This window comes from Helianthus annuus, chromosome 14 (assembly GCF_002127325.2).
Source record: "Helianthus annuus cultivar XRQ/B chromosome 14, HanXRQr2.0-SUNRISE, whole genome shotgun sequence".
Taxonomy (NCBI): Eukaryota; Viridiplantae; Streptophyta; class Magnoliopsida; order Asterales; family Asteraceae; genus Helianthus; species Helianthus annuus.
Genome location: NC_035446.2, coordinates 105,583,197 through 105,607,472, shown reverse-complemented (window position 1 = coordinate 105,607,472; position 24,276 = coordinate 105,583,197). Strand labels below are relative to the sequence as shown.

Genomic DNA, 24,276 nt, shown 5'->3' with positions numbered 1-24,276 from the left:
AGTTTGCATGTATGAATGATTTAGTATCTAGCATGAATAACCTTAGCATGACAAATAGCATGTTTGATGGATTGAGTGAATTCATAAGTTTGTTTGTGTACATAAGTGAGTTTGTTTATGTCATTCATATTACACCCCAAACGTGATTAAAGTGTAAAAAGGGGACTCGAGTATACTCACGGTTTGCAAAGTAATTTCCTCGTATTTGAGTCGGTGCGTTGAGAGTTTTGGGAAACCACCTAGTTATCGTACAAGGATAAACGAGGCGTATGAGTTCGACGGATTTTGGAATTGTATGAGATGCGCAATTTAGTATGAAAGTACATAAAAGTTATCTTGACAAAACACCCAAATTTGGACACCATGATTATGTGTTCTTCATGGGCACAAGTTTGCATATTGGAAGTCCAAACATGAGATACTTTTCTCTAAGATAATATAACCATAACCCTTAACATCAATCCATGATTTGGTTAGTGTTTAGGGTTTGATTGTTGGAATTATTATATATATATATATATATATATATATATATATATATATATATATATATATGATGAGGATCGGTTAGGAACCACCCTTTATTGTGATAACCAATGTGAATACAACCAAAAATACCTACAGAACACATAAATTTTTTTTATTATTTTTTATATAAAAATCGCCACTTTTAGTTTCTAAAAAAATTTTGAGTAACAATTATGGATGCACATGTGTATATGTATCACTTCTTTGACAAATTCCGTAATACATTACCACTATTAGACAATTGCACTTTCATTTACACTACCATCAGTAATACAATACTTTTTACATCACAAATATTAGAAATGCATATGTGCATCTATATGTATGAACAAGATATAACGTATTTTTGGAAAACTACTTTGAATACACTTTCCTTTTCATCTATCACACCATCCATAATACACTACCATTACCTCCTACTATCCATAATACACTACCATTACCTCCTACTATCCATAATACACTACCATTACCTCCTACTATCCATAATACACTACCATTACCTCCTATTATCCACAATACACTACCATTACCAATATGTATAGTATTTTCACTTTATGCACATGTGCATCACCACCCTTCATACCATAACAAACAACATATTACATCATAAAGTGACAAATATAACCAAACCATCAACCACTAGATATAACTAACCAAAAACATGTATATTGGCCTACTTCATCATTTAAAATCACAAACTTTTTGTACCAAAACACGTTATATCACGCTCATACATATAGATGCACATGTGCATTTTATATATTGTTAATGTAAAAAGTAGTGTATTACGGATGGTAGTGTAAATGAAAGTGCAATTGTCTAATACTGGTAATGTATTACGGAATTTGTCAAAGAAATGATACATATGCACATGTGCATTGATAATTGTTACTAGAATTTTTTTTTGTAACGAAAAATAGCGATTTTTAATTAAAAAATAATAAAAAAATTCTGTGTTTTTTAGGTATTTTTAGGTTTTTTTGTGTTCACATTGGTTCTTATGGTTCTCGCAATAAGAGTGGTTCTCAAATAAACCCTACCATATATATATAGGACAAAGATCCGTTAGGAACCACCCTTTATTGCGAGAAGCGCGAGAACCAATGTGAACACAACAAAAAATGCCTAAAAATAGCTAAAAAACACACAAATTTTTTTTTTAAATATTTTTTATATAAAAATCGCTACTTTTAGTAGCCAAAAAAAATAATATTAAAAAAAATTAGATTTTTTTAGGTTTTTTTTGGGGGTTTAGTTTTTAGCATTTTAGCTTGGGGGTGGGGGTTTAGGTTTTTGGGGGGTGGGGGAGGGGGTTTAGTTTTTTTTTTTTTTTTTTTTTGGGGGGGGGGGGGTTAGTTTTTTTTTAGGTTTTTTGGGGGTTTTAGTTTTTAGCATTTAGCTTGGGGGGGGTGGAGGTTAGGTTTTTTTAGCTATTTTAGGTTGTGTTCACATTGGTTCTCGCGATAAAGGTGGTTCTCGCATGAACCTTACCCTATATATATATATATATATATATATATATATATATATATATATATATATATATATATATATATATATAGAGGAAAAGTGTAAAATACATTACGGCTTAACGTACATCACGTACAACAACGTGCGTGATTATGTTCTATAACGTGCGTGATTAATGTTTTCAATATGCGTGATTATTGTTTTCAACATGTGTGATTTTGGATTTTTGAGTTATAACGTGCGTGATTTTAAGATGAGCGTGCGTAATTATCTGTCGTACGTGATGTACGTTAAGACGTAATGTACGTTAACCTTCCTCTCTCTCTCTCTCTATATATATATATATATATATATATATATATAGGGTTAGGTTAACGTACAATATCCCTTATCGTACAATATGTATGCGCTCATCTCAGCCGTCAGATCTTCATCCCACATTGAAATCTCATGTTGGTTTTTTCTAACAATTTCGCATGTTGGTTTTTTAACATGCGATTTCATCAAAATTACCACATGCGAAATTGTTACAAAAAACCAACATGCGATTTCATCAAAATTATCACATGCGAAATTGTTACAAAAAACCAACATGCGATTTCATCAAAATTATCACATGCGATTTCATCCATGCTATTTTATAACATGCGATTTCACTATATCATACGTATTGTACGTTAAGGGATGTTGTATTTTACACTTTCACTATATATATAAATATATATAAATATATATATATATATAAAGTCCTATGGTCATGTATTATCAAGTATGTCAAGCAAGGAGGTATGATGATTCCCATCCATTAAACCTCATTATATGATTCACCAAAGCACAAAATCATCAACTTAGTTGATGATTTCGATTGGTCATAAATAAGATTAAATACAACTAATTAAGTTTGCTAAGTAACCAAATAAGAACAACCCGGACGTGTACATACCCAACATGGCAAGTGTTGGAAATGAGGTGGGGTTGGCTTACTTTGATTCTTTGAAGCTACTTAGTTAGGTATTCAACCAAATCACTTAAACAACCAAGTGACTTGACTAGACTAGTGCATTCCAAACATGGATAGTGTTTGGAGACTTGGTGTAGCCTTATTCACTTTGTGACTAGGAAGTTGTTTTAGTGGCTTAGGTTAGTTGTTATTGAGGTGTTTGTACCTTAAACTTTCTGAAATGATACCTCAACTCATAGCCCTCAACATGCAAGTTAGTTGGGAATAAGGTTTGGTTCATGTTCATTTAAGAAAGATGTTTAAAAGTTGTTACAAGTTAAAGTTTAACAAAAACGGAAATGAAAGCTCACTTTGGACCTCAAAATGGTGATGTTCCAACCTAGTTTACCAAGAAAAACTTGAGGATACACTCCTAGAGGTGTTCCAAGTGAGTAGAAAAAAAATCCATAAAGACGAGGAAGGAAAAGTGAGTTGAAGCTCACTATTGAACTTGCAAGTAATCTGCCTTCTTGATGTAATTTCAGTAGTTTTGAGAGTGTTTTGAGTGTGGGAAAAGTGAAATGAAGGTGTGTGAGGCTTGGTAATATAGTGGTTGATTAGGGTTGGTATTTTAATGAAGAATGAAGGTGTTTGGGGAAGAAATGAAATGGAAAAGGAGCAACTGGATTGGGTTAAACAACATTATGCGGATCGAGCCTCCCCGCCTCACGCGACAAGGATGGCTCAGAGGAACGCGTGATGCGACATGTCCATTTCCCAAAACTTTTTGATTTTTTCCAAGTTTGGTCCTTGACTTGCAGATTACGGTATTTTATGTTATAAACTTCTATTTAGCATGTTTTCAAGTATGGAAAGTGTATGTGAGTATGCGACAAGTATCGTATATGTATGATTGATAATTCGAATGCATACTAAGTCTTGGTTTTGCATAAAAACACGTATTCGATGATTGATGGCATATAACATATAACATAAGTATGGTTATAATAGGATTGATATAAACATGAATCTCCATTATAATCGTATTCTCGGTTTACAAGATTGGAAATGGAGTACAAATACGATACGGACACAAGTTTCTAATTATAGGAAATCCAAAATACGTGATGTTACACTTGTGTCAAGCTTCAGCAGACAAGACAAAATAGGTCACCATGAACGCGATTGTGCCTCCTTGGCATGTCCCATGTCATATCCTTAGAATATTTGAACATTAACGGACAATGAGACCCATAAAGTTGACTTGGGTCGTGCCTCATATCACACGGTCGTGTCTATGTACGAACTCTGATCAGAAAAGACAAAATGAGCTCAAAAGACTCTTCAGACAGGTTGTGCCTCCGCCCTGTTTCCGCCTATAAATTGAGTACTTGGGTTGCCATTCTCCTCATCCTTTGGCACCCACTCTCTCTAACTCACCATCACTTTTCCACCACATTTCCATCTTATATAGAGTTTGGTTTATCTTAGGATCCAAGATTGTAGGAACTTATATTTATAACAATTCAATGTTATTGATTAACTTGTTTATTCATACAAGCTTGATGATGTTCATCACTATGGTGAATATGAACCTTTGATGTCTTTTTAATTTCTTAGTTGTGCACTTTTCATTTGGTGTGTGTTAATGACTTTGAATATGATTTTGTTATTCTGAAAGTAAGCTTTAATCCATCTACGTTTGTTGATTCAAGCATTCGTATCTTTACGTCTTTATAAAAACACGTTAACTACTTAGAAGGGGGTTAGAAATGTGGTTTTTGTTAAGTTCTTGCCTTGCACGAAAAGGTGGTATACTCGATGTGCAAGGAATTCGTTTTTAACATTTCCACTACCCCCAAGGAGATATCACCAAATCGAGGGAGTCTTAATAGATAATGGGTCTAGTCCTTTAAGAATAAAACTTGTAATTTAGTACTGCAGTTTGGTACAAATATAAAGTATAAAACTTATAATTTACTACTTTAAGAATGAAGTCAACCATGTGTTTGACTAATTGTCACACAAGGTATAAAGTTATTAAGACTTTATAACTCTTTTCTTTTTAATAATGAATTGATCAAGATATGGAACTTTACTATGAGTGGATGATTTGTTTTATTCTCGGTATTTTTTTTTCATAACAAAGTCTTAATATATGAGTGTTCTTTAAAAAAATAGTATTATCATAAGACTTCAAGAATTTTTTATGTCTAGACATTAGAGCATGAATAAGTCTCATGGATATTGACTAATGTTTACATTTGAAGGTTTTTAATTAGGGTTTTGGCTTGTTGCAATGTGATCAAGCAAGAGCATACGTTTTCCAATTGTTTGTGCTCTTTATAAATCAACCTGAAAATCGTTTCAGGGGCAAAGATAAATTAATTATCTAGTAATTTCAGAAACACCACATGCTTAGTTGCTTGTTTAAATATAAGTGTAGGGTTATGATGATGTTTGGTTTCACACTCGAATCATTTCAAAATTAAGCACTTCAAGCCACTTGGTGAAATATATAGATAAATTATTTTTTTTCAAAATCATTTTGAACCGTCAGTTGGACTGGGAATTGGTACATAACCGGCCGGTTTTGAACTGCCTCCATTTGTACTAGCCGGTTACTATTGCACTGGTGGAGTTAGTGAATTGAACCAGGTGGTCGGACCATATTATTTATTCCCCCTTTTTAATATGTCATTTACAGATTTAGTCAGTACTCAAGTCTTCATATTTTGTTCATTTAGAGCTTTAGAGTTTGTTAACGTTTTAAATCCAAACCATTGTGATCAATGTTTCTTAGGGCCTAAAACGAATTCTAAAACAATGGCTTTCCATAAAAATTATAAATTGTGGCCATAATTACGACTTACTTTATTATAACGTTTAAAATGCGATTTACACTTAACATAGATACAAGATGTATTTTGTAGCCACTCCTAAGAAATAAACAATAATCTAAACAAGATCTTTTACCTGTTACTTTAACTAATATAGAAGCATATCTTGTAAATAAGAGAAGACGTAGCATCTACACGTTACTTTAACTAATATAGAAGCATATGTTGTAAATAAGAGAAGACGTCGCATCTACACGTGATGTACATACAAAATAACTTTGAGTAGTTATGTCCTTACCTCTAATCCATGTAGTGCAACATAAATGTGTTTTCCATCATTAAACCAATTATAGAAAATAAGGTCGACTATTAACATCTAGTATAACATCTTAGACTAGAACAACAAAGAACCTAATTATATTCATTCTTCAATATTCAAACACGTATAATCACATTTCATCGTACGCATTTAGAAAACCACACCTATTATCCACGCGATGCCACAAACTATAGCTCTCTTCTCCATCTCCTTTGCATATTCAAATTTCATGGCAAGTCACGGATCTTTGCAAAGCTAAGAATCATAACATCTAGTATAACACCTTAGACTTGAATAACGCAGAATCTAATTATATTTAATCTTCAAACGCGTGTGATCACATTTCATCGTATACACATATAGAAAACCATACCTATTATCTTCGCAATACACGATAAACTATAGGTCTCTTCTCTATCTCCTTTGCATATTCAAATTTCATGGCTAGTCACAAACCCTTACAAAGCCAAGAACCATAATCCTTAAATATATTCTAAGGGCATGTTTAGGTAAGCTTATTGAAACAACTTATTGACTTATTGGCTTCTTGGAAAAGTCAGGATTTTGTGACTTATTGACTTATTGGCTTTTCCCCCTCACATACACCCTCTTTGCCAAACATCATTTTAGAGCTTATGACTTTTCAAAAAGCCAATAAGTCAATAAGTTGTTTCAAAAAGCTTACCCAAACATGCCCTAAATACCCCTCACACAATAAAAAAGCTTATTTTTTAGTTAAACTGTAGATTCTCGTATTTTACTTTTTAAGATATTTATTATTATGTTAATCCCGTCTCTTTCTAAAACCGTTTCGCTCATTGTACCTGTATCAGTAAGACAACCGATTCGATAACCGGTCCACTTCGGAAAAAATTAAGATATAATTTTTTAAATCATAATTGTAAGTTAAGTTTTAGTACTAAAAAAACCCCAAAAGGTAAAGCAAAACACAGGGAGAATATAAAAATGAGAAGAAATGCAGCAAACAAGGAGACAGAAAGCAGATGAAATGATCATAATTCATAACCAGCTGCAGAACCACTCTCTCTCTCTCTCTCTCTCTCTAAACAAACAATGAAGAACAACAAAAACATGAAAAAAGAGGAGTCTTTAAGGAGAGAGAAACACGAACAACAACAAGGGGACAGTAGTCGTCCTGACGTCTCCACGTGGCACTCCGGAATTGGCTAAAGCAGGAGCCTTTTTCTCTTTCTATGAGCCATTCTCGCCTCTTTCTCGCTTCACACACAAACCCATTTCAGTGTGTGTGTGTATTTATCCATCTACAACAAGATATATTACGTGTCATCTACTCTTTCTCTCTCCCTCTATTTATTCGTTTTGCCCCCCTTCTGCCTCTTGCCCTAAAACACCCACACACCCATCTCCTAAACCCATCAATCTCATCTGATTTCTGCCTCAATCAGTTGTGTTTTGGGTCTTGATCTGCTTGTTTGACCTCTGGTGAGTTCTTGGTTGACTTTGTTCTTGTTAATTTGCTTGATTAGGCTGAATCTTGATGTTTTTGGGTATAATCTTGATCTTTTTCCATTTGTGTGAAATGGGTTGTGTTCTGAATTGGGGGTTTGGGTTTGGTTGAATGTGTGTGGTTGATCAAGTGAAAAAGGGGCTGAATTGAAGTGGGTTTGACCGTTTGTTGTTTGACTTTGTTGGATGAATTGGGGAAAAGTTGGTTTAATTTGGGGGTTAGTGGAATTTGTGTGTGGGTTGATGTTTAGATGTGTAAAGGTTGAATCTTTTTTGCATATTTGAATGTTATGGTACTTGTTTTGCTACTGATATATAATAGGGTATGCTTTAATGTAGTTTTAATTCAAGTTTTATGATATTTTACTAAGATATTTGTCCATATTTAGGTGACATTGTTTAAATAATGCTCGATATAATAATGGGATTCTTTCCTTATATTCATTTCTGCTAAATTTTGGTTTAAACTAATTAAGGCTATAATATAATTTATTTATATATTGTGTTCTGTACAGAGAATTGGAGTTTAACTGCATGAAGTCATGCAATGATTGTTTGAGTTATTGTTAAACGCTTAAACGAAAGTACGAAACATATAGATTCCGAGATGAAGAACAATGAATCATCAGCTAGTGATCTTATAAATGGAAACTGGCTTTCGAAGCGCAAACGGAAAAAAATCGGTGCAGCGAAATCCAATGGCAACAAAAACGAATCTACACCGTCGGATTCTCGTACTAGCACTTCATCTAAATGCAAAATTAAAGAGGAAAGTTCTTCTGATCGTTCTCCGTCTAAAAAGAAACGAAAAGATGGAGTAAGTTCATACTTATGAGGAATCAGTTAAAGCAGTTACGACTTACGTACTTAGTGTGCTGTGTTTTTAATTTTGTTTTTATTTTTTATTTTTCAGTCTTATCATGAATGTGTCGTATGTGACCTTGGTGGCGACTTGGTCAACTGTGATGGATGTTCAAAAGCGTATCATATCGCATGCCTTGACCCGCCTCTCAAGGTTCGTTTAATTCATAATTTCATAAATGCGCCTGCGTATCTTACGATGTTTTTGTTAATTATATATCATAACATGGTGAAAGTTATAACGCCTTTTTGTTTTTTCTTACTATTTTGTCGTTTTCAGCAACTCCCGAGCGACAAGTGGCAATGTCCAACTTGTTGTTCCGAAAGTAATACAGTTGAGGCGGTAGACAAATCGGAATCTACTTCAAAACGAGCAAGAACGAAGGTTACAATCGGGAATCCCAAAAGTAAAAACAAATCTGCAAAAACTGATAAGGTGTCTAGAATTATGAGGAACAGTAGTCTCCGGATCAAAAAGTCAACTAAGAAAACGGAATCGTCGTCTGTGGGCCCAAAACGGGATATACCATCATTGGATGGATCTCCAGAACAAAGTTCATCGTTTTCGGATCTTCATAATGAAAAACAGACGGATTTGGAAGAAACAGAAGTCGTAAAAAACAAAAAGAAGCGAGACAGAGATAGAGATCAATCTAAAGAGGCTGCTACCGTAAAATCCGAGAAAAAAAGGAAAAAGATTTCGTCAGAAGATGTTCCGAAAAGGAAACGGACCGAAAGTACTCGAAAACGGGAAAGCGTTAATTTGGAAGTTAGTGAAACAAGTAAATCTCAAACGAAACGAAAAGCGGTTAAGCATGCGAAGACTAAATCGTTGTCGAAGAGTGGTATGGGAAGTAAAAATAGCGATATCCGCTCAAAAGATAAGGTACAACTTCCTAAAGCAATATGTTAGTTTTTAATCATTAATTGAAGCTTAAATTGTTAGAAACCGATTTTCACTAAATTTTTACTACTAAACAGACTAAAATCGGAGCAAAACCGTCTGAATCACAAGAAGAAGAAAAAGTCGCGGAATTGCTCAAACATGGTCTCGACATAACTCAACAGGTAATCTTGATACATATGACCTCAAAATGCTCGTATATATGTTTATGATTTTTTATGTGCGTTTCTAGGTTGATCGGGTTTTAGGTTGTCGAATACAAGTTACCGAAAAAACGCCTTCTCAGAGCTCCATGATTATCGACAACACCAATGGAGAACTAGAGAAGAACACGACAATTTCCGATATTCAAGATGTGGTTAATGATTGTGCAGAAGAGAATGTTATCGGGTCAACAGGTCAACCCTCAAGCGATCCGAATTCTGTAGCAACGGATGAGAGAGATAAAGACGGACCTGCGTTGAAATCAGATGATTTGACAAAACCGACTAAGGAAATTATGAACGGAGACGATACGGATGATATTGTAGATGATATGAAGACGGGTTTAGAAAAGTCGGTAAATTGTAGTAAATCTTTATCGAATAACGAGAAGACAACGGTATCGTACGAGTTTTTGGTTAAATGGGTTGGGAAATCTAACTTGCATAATACTTGGGTATCCGAATATCAGATGAAGATTCTTGCTAAAAGGAAACTCGACAACTACAAGGGTAAATACGGAACAACGGTGATAAATATATGCGAAGAACGGTGGAAGGTGCCGCAGAGGATAATTGCTCAGCGTTCGTCATCTGATGGTTCGACTGAAGTTTTCGTAAAATGGACTGGCCTACCTTACGACGAATGCACATGGGAAAAGACAGATGAACCCATAATTGAAAAATCGTCTCATCTTATTGATTTGTTTAATCGGTTTGAAACGCAAGCAGTCGAAAAGGACGGTTTTAAAAACGAGATTTCAAGAGGAAAAGGTGAGGTAACCACTTTAACCGAGCAGCCGAAAGAGTTAGGTGGTTCGTTATTCCCTCATCAACTCGAGGCGTTAAACTGGTTACGAAAATGCTGGCACCGGGGTAAAAACGTAATCCTTGCGGACGAAATGGGGCTTGGTAAAACGATTTCCGCTTGTGCGTTTCTATCATCTTTATACTTTGAGTTTAAAGCCCGACTGCCTTCGCTAGTTTTAGTTCCTCTTTCAACCATGCCGAATTGGATGTCGGAATTCTCCATGTGGGCCCCAAACTTAAACGTTGTGGAATATCATGGTTGTGCGAAAGCACGAGCGTTAATGCGTCAATTCGAATGGCATGCAAACGATACGAAAAATAAGAAAACAAGTGGTTATAAGTTCAATGTTCTTTTAACTACATACGAAATGGTTCTTGCCGATTCAACTCATTTATGTGGGGTCCCGTGGGAAGTACTTGTGGTCGACGAAGGTCATCGGTTAAAGAATTCAAGTAGTAAGCTTTTTAGTTTGCTTAACACCTTTTCGTTCCAACATCGTGTGCTATTAACGGGAACGCCCTTACAAAACAACATAGGCGAAATGTATAACTTGTTAAATTTCTTGCAACCAGCTTTGTTTCCATCGTTGTCAGCGTTTGAGGATCGATTCAACGATCTTTCGACTGCCGAAAAGGTTGACGAGTTGAAGAAACTTGTGGCCCCACATATGCTTCGCAGGCTTAAGAAAGATGCGATGCAAAATATTCCCCCAAAAACCGAACGTATCGTTCCTGTTGAGCTGTCCTCGATTCAAGCGGAATATTATCGGGCAATGTTGACCAAGAATTATCAGGTTTTGAGAAACATCGGGAAAGGTATACCTCAACAATCGATGTTGAATATTGTTATGCAATTGAGAAAGGTTTGTAACCACCCGTATTTAATCCCGGGAACCGAACCGGAATCGGGGACGGTAGAGTTTCTTCATGATATGCGTATTAAAGCATCGGCTAAGTTGACTTTGTTGCATTCGATGCTCAAAATCTTGAAAAAGGAAGGCCACCGAGTGTTGATTTTTTCACAAATGACTAAACTTCTAGATATTCTTGAGGATTATTTGAACATTGAATTTGGTTCGAAGGCGTTTGAACGAGTCGATGGTTCGGTTTCTATTGCGGATCGACAAATGGCGATCCAACGGTTTAACAACGACAAAAGTCGGTTTGTGTTTTTATTATCTACAAGAGCGTGTGGACTCGGGATCAATTTAGCAACTGCGGATACTGTTATAATTTACGATTCCGATTTTAACCCGCATGCCGACATTCAAGCAATGAATCGTGCGCATCGAATCGGTCAATCGAACAGGCTTCTTGTATACAGACTCGTGGTTCGCGCAAGCGTTGAAGAACGGATTTTACAGTTAGCGAAGAAGAAGTTGATGCTTGATCAACTTTTCGTAAACAAATCGGGATCTCAAAAGGAAGTTGAGGATATTTTAAGATGGGGAACCGAAGAACTGTTTAACGATTCTTCTACGCAATCGGGAAAAGACGGTGATAACGATGGAAACAAAGGGGGGGAAAGTGTAATTACGGAACACAAGAACAAAAGGCGTACCGGAGGTTTGGGTGATGTGTACCAAGATAAGTGTACAGACGGGAATTCGACGATTGTTTGGGATGAATCGGCTATTTTGAAGTTGCTTGACCGGTCAAACCTTGAATATGTTTCGTCTGAAAACGGTGAAGGTGATTTAGAAAACGATATGCTTGGATCTGTGAAGGTACATTACGATTTACGAGACTATGTTAATGTTTATATGGATTTGACGGTTGTGTTAGTTATTGTATTTTGTTGTCGGTTGTGTTGACTTAGTCAATGGATTGGAACGATGAATCGACTGAAGAACAAGGAGGAAGTGAAGCACTTGTGGATGTAATCGATGATGCTACGGCACAGAATTCAGAAAAGAAAGATGATAATGATAATTCGGGAAATGTTGCTGAAGAAAACGAATGGGACCGGCTTCTTAGAGTCAGGTTATATATCTATAAATTTATATAGGGCTGCAAACGAACCGAGCGAACACGAACAAGGCCTTGTTCGTGTTTGTTTGTTAAGGAAATATATGTGTTCACGAACACTTACCAAATGAGATTTCCTGTTTGTGTTTGTTCGTTAAGGAAATGAGCGTGTTCATGTTTGTTTGTTAATTTTAGGTAAGGAAGCAAACGAACACTCATGAACACAAACAAATGTTTATGAACACAATTGAAAACAAACAAACGAACACAAACAAGCGTTCATGAACAAGATATATAATACACTGATATTTATTAAATATTTTGAATGTCAGAATTTTGAAATTTTTAAATAAATTATAACAATTAAAAGCCAGTGGCGTCTCTGGGAATTCATGTACCATGTTTGAGCTCGAAAAAATACGCCCTCATGCCTTTACAATTATAAACATTTGCCTTTAAAATAAAATATAACAATTATGCCTTTACAATTATGGGGTTGGGATCATTTCAGAACTATAAATAATTGCAGAACTTTTAGAACTCCTAATAAACAATCATTTCATAAATATATTTTTATATTTATGGCACTTTTATCATTTATTATATGTATTTTAATGATTACATACATTTTAAAAGTAGTTTACGTATGTGTAATAGTCAAATTATATATATGTGTAATAACTTATTACGTATATGTAAAAATCCTAGTTTACATATATGTAATCATAAAATCACATATAAAAGATGATAAAATTACTCTTAAGATGTATGTAATGATAAAGTTATCCAAAATATAAAAATATATAAATAAAAAGCTTGTTTATTAGGAGTTCTGCAAGTTCTGTAAATATTTAGGGTTCTGAAATGATCCTCACTCTACAATTATGTTTTATTATTTTTATTTTTTAAAATCAAATTAGTATTGGCCCCAATAAACCTAATGTCGAGTAGGCTAAATTCTAAACTATAAAAAATGATTTGTAAATGAGCCTATATTGGAATTGATATGTGTTTACTATTTAAAAAAAAATTAACATATATATATACACACACATCGGATTTTTCTTTTAAAAATCACGTGCCCCTCGAAATCAGGGGCCTTGTGCGGAGGTCCTCCCCGCACACCATCATAGCCGCCACTGTTAAAAGCACTAACAAACTATCAAACACAAACAAAGTTAAACGAACACGTTACCGAACATTCACGAACATAAATGAACTTCCCATCGAACGGTTCACGAACTGTTCGCTAAACGTCCGGTTCCTTTGCAGCCCTAAATTTGTATATACAAAAGGTGATTTTTTAGTGTTTTTTATTTAATTTATTATGGATTTGTAGATGGGAAAAATACCAGAGTGAGGAAGAAGCGGCTCTTGGTCGAGGAAAGAGGCAAAGAAAAGCCATTTCGTACCGGGAAGCATATGCTCCACGCCCTATCGAGACACTTGAGGTATTTTCTATAATTTCATTGAAACAGTCGACGACTTTAATATTGAAAAAAGAAAATTAGAAATTAAATTGTGGTAATTTATTGATCATTGCAGAATGGTGGTGGGGAAGAGCCTGAACCGGAACCTATGCGGGAATATACACCGGCAGGACTAGCTCTGAAAACTAAGTAGTGAGTTTCACGTCTTGGATATAAAACGGCTTTATTGTTTTTTAGTAAAGACCCTATGGTTTGGTCCCTATGGTTTGCACTTTGTAACTCATTCACTCCCTAGCGTTTTCCAAAAGTACATGGATGGTCCCTTTGGTTTACACTTTGGACATGCTAAAACCTTTGGATTTGTTGGCTGCGGACTAAAACCGTTACAAAGTGCAAACCACAGGACCATCGTGTACTTTTAGAAAGCTAGGGACCAAATCCAAAATTTTGGTAAACCATAGGGACCATCCGTGCACTTTACTTACAGTAAACGAAAATGATATGATGAAATATGTTGTTTTGATAGTTCTAAGCTTCGAGCGAGACAAAAACTAAGGCTGGCTCAGATGAAAGCGATCAAAGAATCCCTTCTCAACGGAGGTTCGGATCTAATGTGGAGATTAGATCAACCAACTACCCAAAAACCATCAACCGAAGATGACCCAACGAGCAAGGTACCCAACATAACCAAGTAATCAATCACTCATGTTTTATCATAGAACGGTAAACACTTCGACTAACTTGTTTGCATTTTTTGCAGGCGCCAAATAGAACTGCGGTTCTTGGGCTATGTGCTCCAAATTCGAAGTTGATGGAGTCATCTCAGAGGAATGCGTCTAAATCTAACAAGAAAAACAAACACGCAATGAGTCTCGAGTTCCCGTTTCACCTTGCCCCTTGCTCTGTGGCTGGGACCTCGACTGATGCGGATGCTAAACCGAACGGAACGATAGCCAGCAAAACTAGTGTATCTCCATTTAATCCGGTATGCTTTCTTCCAAAAGCCACTTTGTGTTTTTTTTTTTTTAGTAAAATGCCATTTTCGTCCTTGAGGTTTGGCCAGTTTTGCGACTTTCGTCCAAAGGTTTGCTTTTCCACATTTCGATCCAAAAAGTTTGAAATCTAGCCATTTTCATATGACTTGTTAACTCCATCCATTTTCTCCGTTAAGTCAGGGGTATTACCGTCGTTTTAGACATTTTTCTATTAAACTAAAAACACTATAAGAAATAAAGATCCACCTCTGTTGACTTTATTGCTTATACTGTTTTTAGTTTAATTAAAAATGTCTAAAAAGTCGGTAATACCCTGACTTGAACGGAGAAAAATGGATGGAGTTACCGAGTCGGATGAAATTGGCAAGATTTTAAACCTTTTGGATCCAGATGCGAAAAAACAAACCTTTGGACGAAAGTCTCAAAAATAGCCAAACCTCAGGGACGAAAATGGCATTTTACTTTTTTTTATTTCTTTTGGGCAAGTTGGTCTTGTTTTTAGATTTTGAACGATCTTGTTCTCCTTGCAGCATGTTGCTTCCGAGAGTTCCGGTGATGGTTTGCTGCATTCTCATGAAAAGATGGTGTTGCCGAGAATACCCTTTGACGAGTCGTTTTTGTCAAAGTTACCATTTCCGGTCAAAAACTTCGGTCAACACCAAGTTGACTATTTTCCGAACCTATCTTTAGGAAGATTGGCCGGAGGGGAATCAAGTGCGCCTCTTCAAGATTTCCTCACAATCCCGTTCTTGCCCAATTTTAGGTTCCCACAACAAGAAATGGAAGCATTGAAGTTGGGGTTGGATCAAATGGCGCCCTCATCTTCGTCTTTACCAGAAAACCACCGGAAGGTTCTAGAGAACATAATGATGAGAACCGGTTCCGGTCCAGGATTGGGTAATGTAGTAAATAAACGGAAGCTCGCTCAAGATTTTTGGTCAGAAGAAGAACTCGATTTTTTGTGGATCGGTGTTCGTAGACATGGACGGGGTAGTTGGGAGACCATGTTGCGGGACCCGCGACTTAAATTCTCGAGATTTCGGACTTGGGAAGATTTGGCGGCAAGATGGGAAGAGGAACAGGTTAAGGTATTGGATATCCGGACTCCAAAGCAATCCAACGTTTCAAAATCGTCTTTGAAATCTCCATCTCCGGGTTTTCCGAACATTTCCGATGGAATGATGAAACGGGCGTTACATAGAAGTAGATTTGCTGTGGGCCCGGGCCCGGGCCCGACAAGTTTCCCGCCGCATTTGATGGATATGAAACTGGCTCTCGATGGTCCTTCAACTTCTATGGAAAGTCCAGATCAGCATGGCGGGTTCCCACCGTTCCCGATGAGGATTTCCGACAGATTACGGGCTGGGGAATCTTCAACCGAACCCGTTATTCCAAACCCGTTTGGGCCCGTTAGTTTAGGATCTCTCAATTTGAATGTGCATGCTAATGACGGTCCTAAAATACCAAATTTTGTTGATAGCGTGTCTCGATCAAAGAACGAGGTTGGTGCGAGTAGCTCTTCAGATAATAACAAATTGCCACATTGGCTTCGGGAAGCTGTAAGTGTGCCAGCTCATCAACCGCAAGAACCCCAACTGCCACCGACCGTCTCCGCAATTGCGGAATCTGTTCGTTTGCTATACGGAGACGAAAAGCGAACCATTCCTCCGTTTATTGCTCCGGGCTCGCTCCCTTTGCCGCCCAAAGATCCACGCGAGAATCTCAAAAAGAAGAAGAAAAGCAGCAGCAACAGCGGCAGCGGCAGCTCACATGGTGTGCTCCACCACCAACCGCTAGATGACAAACAAGTTGCGTCTACTTCCGGAAGTAAGGCGGTACCACCACCGGAGCATCTGAAGTCAACGTCCGAACCATCTTGGACTGAACCGGACCTCAATGCACCACCACCGCCACCATCACCGCCAGTCGACCAAGATATGGAAGTGGACCCGAAACAGAAGGAGAGCGTGAGTGAGGGATCGGGCCCGGGAAAGAGCCAGTTGGATCCAACGGCTAAGGATGTTCCATCAGAAGAGACGTTGGATCATGAAGGTGGCGATGAATCTTGATGAGCGGGGCTTCTATTTTTGTAGGCGTATGTTGCGGTCAGGAAGCGATTTAAATATAGGATTTTGTTTTTTAAATTTGTGTAAGAAAAAAAAATGTTGAAATATATGATATTTGCCTATATACTGTAAATCCATGGATTTGAGGTGTTCTGCTGCACAGGAATGGGCATATTAGTAATTTAGAGTTGATTGTTTTTACTTTCTTTATGTTGATTTATAAAACTTATATTAAAATACAAAGATTTTTTATTTTTGTTTTTTGTTATGAGCACATCTTAGGACTCCTGCGTTACGCTCTAATCAAAACTCACCACCTGACAATGTCTTTCTTACGTTGGATCAACCTGATCTACTTACAAGAGTCGGGATCACACAAATGATTTTAGAATGTAATAGATAGAACAAAATGAAGCCGCGTTACAAACAATCTCAGTATCTGTAGAGCTATAGGATTCATACAAATTCTCATCAAATATTTTGCTGTATAAAACATAAAATAGAAAGAAAAAAAAAGTAACAATAAAAAGAAAAAAAAGCTAGAATGTGATTTCACAAGGCGCATGGAATGTTCTACCGCGACAAATTGCTTCAAGGTTTTCTCCGGTATATGAAACAAGTGGCGAAACCTCGACACCTTCAACATTTAAAAAAAAGTACACCGGTTAGCATGGAATATATGGTTTTCTTTTTACAAAGAGTAAACTGCCATTTTGGTCCCTGAGGTTTGGTCACTTTTGCCACTTTAGTCCAAAACTCAAACCTTTTAAATCTGGGTCCCTGTGATTTCCCTTTTATTGCCATTTTGGTCCAAAAATGAAATCAGCTGATATTTGGCTAATAAAATCTTGTTATTTTGTCCTTTTCCTCAAGGGCAAAATGACCAAATATTAGCTGATTTCATTAATTTAATTAATAATGTGTTATAATAAAATTATATTGACCATTTTGCCCCTGAGGAGAAGGACAAAATAACAGGATTTTATTAGCCAAATATCATCTGATTTCATTTTTGGACTAAAATGGCAATAAAAGTGAAACCAGAGGGACCTAGATTTAAAAGGTTTGAGTTTTGGACTAAAGTGACAAAAGTGACCAAAACTCAAGGACCAAAATGGCAGTTTACTCTTTTACAAATAAGTCCGCTTAAAATGTTTTTTTTTTATTTTACCGGTGGAATACAAAGGCACCGAGTGTGTTAAGAAGCCGCCAGCTGCAACCACCCAGCGTGTATGCAGGCGGAGAACCAGAAGCCGTGCACTATCTGGAGTGTCAAAGTTTGACCCGTTTGCATTCTTCACAGGGGCGAATTCTTCTTCACGTAATACCTATAAAAAAAAAAAAAGATATCACGAAACTAGTTCTTCATCGGTTTCCAACTTTAAAAATAGATAACAAGGGGTGACCTCAAAAAGTGCGGTTGAAGGTGCGTATGGAAATGCATCAAATATGAACTGTTCTAGCTTGTATCCAACCGTTTGCCCATGGATCGACGGGATTTTCTTCTCAGCCAGATGATATCTGTCGTTTTCGCCCAAAAAAAGAATTTGTTATATTTTACAACGATTAATGCAAGCCCGAGAAACGAGAAAGGTGAAGTGAATACTGAATACTACATGCTGTCCTTTTCCAGACTATTGGCAACTTGGTTCAGAAAGTCCAACGTGAACATATGCAGGCACAACTGAAATATTATTAAGATCAAGTATTATAATCTATCGAAATATAGTGCGTGCATGTGTGTGTGTGAAAACTTCGAGAACTCAGCTAAAAAAAGGCTTTTACAAAACTTTTTTTAACCAAAAATCCTAAAAAAATCGACTTTTCAAAAAAACAAAAAATAGTATGTGTTAATTTACACTAGCGTAAAAAACCTTCACAGTGGGGTAAATGTTGATGTCCGCAACTCTTTTACAGTAGTGTAAATGGCGTAAAACACCGCTCGGCTATTTTTTTTTACAGATGTGTTTGTAACATGTTCATGAGTTCATCTACGTTTGTGCAAAAAATGGTGGCGAAACTCGCACAGGAAGCAGGAGTTCTTGGAGTTCTCACAACTCAAGGGAGTTCCTTCTTGATCTCTATCCTATATATATATATGTGTGTGTAATTAGAAAAGGAATACGGTAGACTATACATTACTCCAACAATAACGAAGTCGGCCAGTTCCCTGATTAATTTCACTTGCAAGTGACTGATCCAGCTCACTATATTCAACTACGGTTACAGGTCCACCTTTACCACGCCTTACAAATACACCAACCTTTTCTTGAGGGTATGCCTGTAATTAGCCAGTATATTAATTAAGTCCACGTATTTGTTATTACTATTATTATTATTATTATTATTATTATTATTATTATTATTATTATTATTATTATTATTATTATTATTATTAATTCAGCTAATTAGAAGTTGTCAAGATTTTTTTATATCACCTTACGGACAACTTTAGCAGCCGAAGCTACACCCTTGTCAATAAAATACCCCAAGAAAGTAGGATCACCGACACGAACCAACGCGTTGTCAACTCCATAACAATCCAAATACTTGACCCCTCTCGTCGACATATCTTCTAATAGTCTTGAATACTTCAACGCTGGATATTAAAGTTTTCATGATCAGATGGATGTTTGGATGCGCTTGTATTGTTTTGTTTTGAAGTTAGTTATACGTTATAACCACTCGTTTGAGTGTTTGGCAAATTCTGATTATATACCTGAATAAACGCCTCCATTCCCGTCAGGAGCTTTTGCCACCTGGAATGGAGTTTCCATGATAAATCTACCGTCTTTTGAAACACAAGGTATTGTGCCTTGTGAGAAAAATGTGACCTGCACCAAATAGCTTACAACGTAAGTAATATATATGCATAGGAACTTTATGAAAATTAGTGAAAATAAAACTAACTAATTAACTCACCTGATCGGTTTCGAGACCGAAATACTTGTGATGTTTGAAGAAATCACGTGTGGCTTTATCGGTGAAGGGGCTGGTCATTATGTACCAATGTATTGGTACAACATTACCGGAACCTGCGTAACCAAAAAAAGATTATGACATCATCCAAAGGAATAACTGTTTTTTTTTTATAATACATGATTAAACAAACTCACCCCCGTCCAACGATTGAGCTGCTAATCTCTGGAGACACAGAATTCGCTCAGCCTGAAGCTGGAAAAGTGACTTCCCTGATGGAAGTCCAATATCTACATTGAAGAAAAGCAATGAAATTAATATTAACAAAAAAAAAAGTAATATTAATTAAGAATATAACTTGAAAAAAAAGAAGCATGAATCATATGCAAAACACTTACTAAAACATCCTTTTGGGGCAGAACTTCCGAGCCGTGTCCCCTACATTTGAAATTTAATCATAAGAAAAAAAACATGTGGAAGAAAGAGAAACAACTTGTTAATAAAATCATGAACATTTTTTCAAAAAATGAAGGGTCTAGTGGTCAACAAGTGCAGCAATAATGTTCTTTAAGAATAATTACCTTTTATATTGTTAAAGTGCCTTTTTCGTGTTTATAAAATCATCTTCTAGTTCATTTCAAGTAGTCGGTAACTTACGACAAAAAAGTCATTAAAAATTAATTAATCTCTACTATATATTCATCAACTATTCATTCACTGTGCACTTTCCCTAAAGCATGATTTGCTTTCGTTTATCTTTATTATGCCGACGGGTTCATATCAAATAAAAGGCAAAACAAAATATCATATAATTGCTATATATTCTTACATTCATGCATGTTTATCAGAATTAAGTAGATAACCAACTACAGACAGATGGAAAGATTCTTTATCTATTAAAATAAAAATCATTTTAAAGATACATCAAATAAAATCTGATTATACAAACTTATAATGATCAATAGTTCCCAAACCAACAGAATTATGAATCATAATTATAAAAAAAAAAAAAGTGAAATAAATAAATAAATACCTGTCCACCAGATAAAAGCAGCACAGCCAGTTTTCCATCTGAAATAGCTTTTAATCCCATTTTCCACCATTTTTCTCTATCTTCAAGCTTTCTATCCTCCACAGTTGACACAAAACTTTCCGGCACTGGCTCGATGGCGGCAGCCGGTAGCCCTGAATCACCGATTCATAAACAGTCAACACACACACACAATGCACCAAACACAAACATATGATAAAAACTAACCGTGTGACTGAAATGAGCACCGAATCATCCTATCAATCCTAGGAAGATCCAAACTCTGCCAAAACACCAACCAAACAAACCCACATTACAAACAATTCACCAAACCAATGCAGCATTTTTTTTTCCTAATTTAGCAAAATGACATTTCCAACAGTTTAAAACAATCCCAAGATTATTCATCAATTATCATGAGTCTCACTAGATCTCCATCAAGAACCTAACTTTATTACAATGCGAGCAATTACAACAAAGGATCTATAAAAAAAAAAAATCATTTTTCCAACTGGGTATGAAAAAAAAATCAAAATTTTCCAACTGGGCATGAAAAAAGATTAAATTTTTCCAATTGGGTATGAAAAAATATCAAATTTTCCCAACTGGGTATGAAAAAGATTGAATTTTTCCAAATGGATATGAAAAAAAGATTAAATTTTTCCAATTGGGTAAGGAAAAAGATTAAATTTTTCCAACTGGGTATGAAAAAGATCGAATTTGTCCAAATGGGAATGAAGAAAAACCTCAATTTCTTGAACAAGAAAGTTCTGTTGGTCAGAAGAGAGCTGATCCCAGAACGCAAAGGTGTCTTCTTGACCATAGTCTTTGAGTCTTTCAAGCAGGGCCTGTGGAGGCGGTGGTGGAGGCGACGATGAGGCGCTGCTGTGGTTGTTGTCGGTGGTTGGTTCCCTCATTGCTGCAGCCAACAATGGTGAGGGGATCTGTGTTGTGGGTTGTGTAGATCTTGAAGAGAGGTGGTTTGTTGTTTATAGATAGCAAAGTGTGGTGAGAAGTAACGATCTGCTCAGTTGGTAGTGGCGTTGGTTTAGAGATAGAGATGAAGAATTAATCAATGATTTGGTTTGTGATTAGATTTGAAGGGTGACAATTCAACTTAATGATGTGTAAAACAAATCACCATTTTTATGATTAAAATACTACCTTGAAGTTTCAAGAACCCGTGAGTTTACAATTGGTAGATGATAATGTTCTGATTGATGCCTTTGTAGAAATGATTATTATTACAATCTTTATTGTTACTATTAAAATAATCACCCTTAGGACTTTATTATTATTACTAATTATATTTATTTTTAGAGTTAACTTTCGTTTTGCTTTATGTGGTTTGGTCATTTTAATTGTTTTGTTCTAATCGTTTAAAGAGTGTCATTTTCCACCATGTTGGTTCTCTAATATACTCTCGACCTTTGTTTATTTTTGTTGTTAAAAGTAAGGGGCATTTTTGTATTTTTAGTTCAAAATATGGGCGTTTCAGTAATTTTACATACAAGTATTTGTTAATTTTTTATATACATATATACTCCTTTGTTTTTTCTTATATATATTAAATAATACAATTTATTTATTTATGTATTTATTAATTAATGTATACATACATATATATTATTAATATACGCACAACATACATATACACATCACCTAATAGCAATCTCACCCTTTTTTCTCCTCTGCATATCTCTTTAACAAACCACCACAACCACTAGTCAGCCACCAGCAACCGGTTATCACCACCAGCCCGCAATAATGACCAACCTACCACAACCATCACCTCACTTGGATTTAACACGCCAGAGATCCAGATGTGACGGAATCACCCATGTTTACTTCTCCTATACCCCCAATGTGTCAGATATCACCACGAATTGACCCATACATCACCACCATAGGTCCGAAACCCATTTACACCACCCAAACTAGCCGCCACAACAATTGCACGGCATGTCTGAACACCCTAATCTCACCATAATCGTACATATTTGAACACCAAATCAAATCGTATAGATCGAAAGACCAAATCAAACAGTATGGAGAACGATGACATGGTGAATGGTGGGAGTGGTGTCTGATGGCGGTGGTTGTGTGGTGTGGGGTGGCTGATGGTGGTGTGGCTCGCCGGCGTGTTTCACTAGAGGTAGGTTTCAAATCGGGGTGGGTTCAGATGGTTGGCTGATTATGGCGGTGGTCGGCAGGTGGTTGTTAGCTGGTGGCGGTCGGGTGGTGGTGGTGGTGGTGGTTAGCAGGTGGTGTGGATGGTGGAAAGAGTGTTTAGAGAGATGGGTATAAAAGAAAAGGATAAAAGAATTATCTATTTATAAATGTATAAATAAAAAAGTTTGAGGTTTATTCAAGGGAAAAGACTTAAACGCCCTGCTTTTATCCATAAAATTACTAAAATACTCTTCTAGTTAACAACCGTTTTGAATGTCGTTTGAGGCGGGGAGTGAAATGGTGATAAGCTAAAAAGATCAGGGAGAAAAATGACACTTTTTAAACAATTGTGGAAAAATAGTTAAAATGACCAAATCACAGCGAGCAAAACGGAAGTTGTAACAACCCTCCTAGGGTCCCTTAAAACACCCCTAACGTCCTAAAATACATCCCGTATGCGAGAAACGAACCCGAATAACCTTTATATTAATAAATAACAAATAAAACAAGTAACCTGGGTCGCTCGCGGGCCACGACCCAGTTAACGGAATACGTCGCGGGGCGCGAGGCCCCATTCCTTGCTGGGCACACAAACGAGCCACGTGGCTGACACGTGTCAAGACTACCGGTGACTCAGCAAACCCTAAACCGACCTACGGTTCCTCGCGGGCCGCAAGAGATGAAGAGTAAGATGTCGCGGGCTGTGACCCGCCCTGATGACAGCCTATAAATAGCAGCCGATGGTTTCATTTCAATCTGTTCATTTCTCTGATTCTCTCTCAACTTCTATAGGCTAAAACTCTAGCCTAATACCCCCCCCCCAATAAGCGACGCTCTGCCTCGTTATAAGTATTATAACCCAATTATCCTACTCGATTGATCTAGAATTTTCGTAACGCATGTCAAGGCTCTGCCTGACTCAGTCGTTGGAATTTCTGTCTCGAGTTGTAAGGTTAATGTGATTTGGGTTATTTTACTAACACGTGTGCGTTATTTATATTTTTAGAAAATAATCCAGAAATAGTACAAGGAAGCTATAATATTATCAGGAAGCTATAATATTGCTAGGAAGCCTGTAGAAATACCTAAATCTACAAAAGTGAGTTATTCCCCTTTTTGCAAACTGTTTTTACAAAACCTCAATTGTTTTAAATTAAATTTAACAGTGATTGAGTATTTGTGATTCTACAATTACTGTCGGTATGTTGGGGTTTTGTATACATTACTTGTTACTACACTGTGAGTAGTAACATGACCACAAGTCAGGATTGACAGTACCGTGGGTGGTAATTGAGTAGATGTAAACAAATGTAATTGCGGATACTCTCAATAC

The 24,276-nt window shown here is 36.4% G+C and overlaps 2 protein-coding genes across 3 annotated transcripts; one reads left to right on the top strand and one right to left on the bottom strand.

Moving 5' to 3' along the window:
- Window positions 1-7,085: 7,085 nt before the first annotated feature.
- Window positions 7,086-17,078, top strand: LOC110908913 (protein CHROMATIN REMODELING 4). The gene is made up of 12 exons (XM_022153911.2): window positions 7,086-7,564; window positions 8,104-8,405; window positions 8,502-8,603; window positions 8,730-9,335; window positions 9,431-9,517; window positions 9,586-12,090; window positions 12,183-12,346; window positions 13,671-13,782; window positions 13,877-13,953; window positions 14,288-14,435; window positions 14,522-14,746; window positions 15,287-17,078. The coding sequence occupies exons 2-12, from the start codon at window positions 8,196-8,198 to the stop codon at window positions 16,823-16,825; spliced, it is 5,775 nt and encodes a 1,924-aa protein (XP_022009603.1). The 5' UTR covers window positions 7,086-7,564; window positions 8,104-8,195; the 3' UTR covers window positions 16,826-17,078.
- Window positions 17,079-17,202: 124 nt separating this feature from the next.
- On the bottom strand, window positions 17,203-21,955 carry LOC110908912 (UDP-N-acetylglucosamine diphosphorylase 1). 2 transcript variants are annotated; one of them, XR_002575021.2, is made up of 13 exons: window positions 21,518-21,955; window positions 21,000-21,054; window positions 20,775-20,926; window positions 20,140-20,179; window positions 19,939-20,031; window positions 19,745-19,857; window positions 19,542-19,656; window positions 19,261-19,421; window positions 18,960-19,103; window positions 18,429-18,506; window positions 18,229-18,343; window positions 17,994-18,150; window positions 17,203-17,459 (listed from the first exon to the last, which is right to left on the bottom strand). XR_002575021.2 is itself a non-coding variant. In XM_022153910.2 (13 exons), exons 1-13 carry the CDS (start codon window positions 21,686-21,688, stop codon window positions 17,362-17,364), a joined length of 1,482 nt encoding a protein of 493 aa, XP_022009602.1. In that variant the 5' UTR covers window positions 21,689-21,952; the 3' UTR covers window positions 17,203-17,361. The 2 variants fall into 2 exon arrangements, 1 of the variants encoding a protein (XP_022009602.1); XM_022153910.2 differs by having other exon boundaries at window positions 18,439-18,506; window positions 21,518-21,952.
- Between the last annotated feature and the right edge of the window lie 2,321 nt (window positions 21,956-24,276).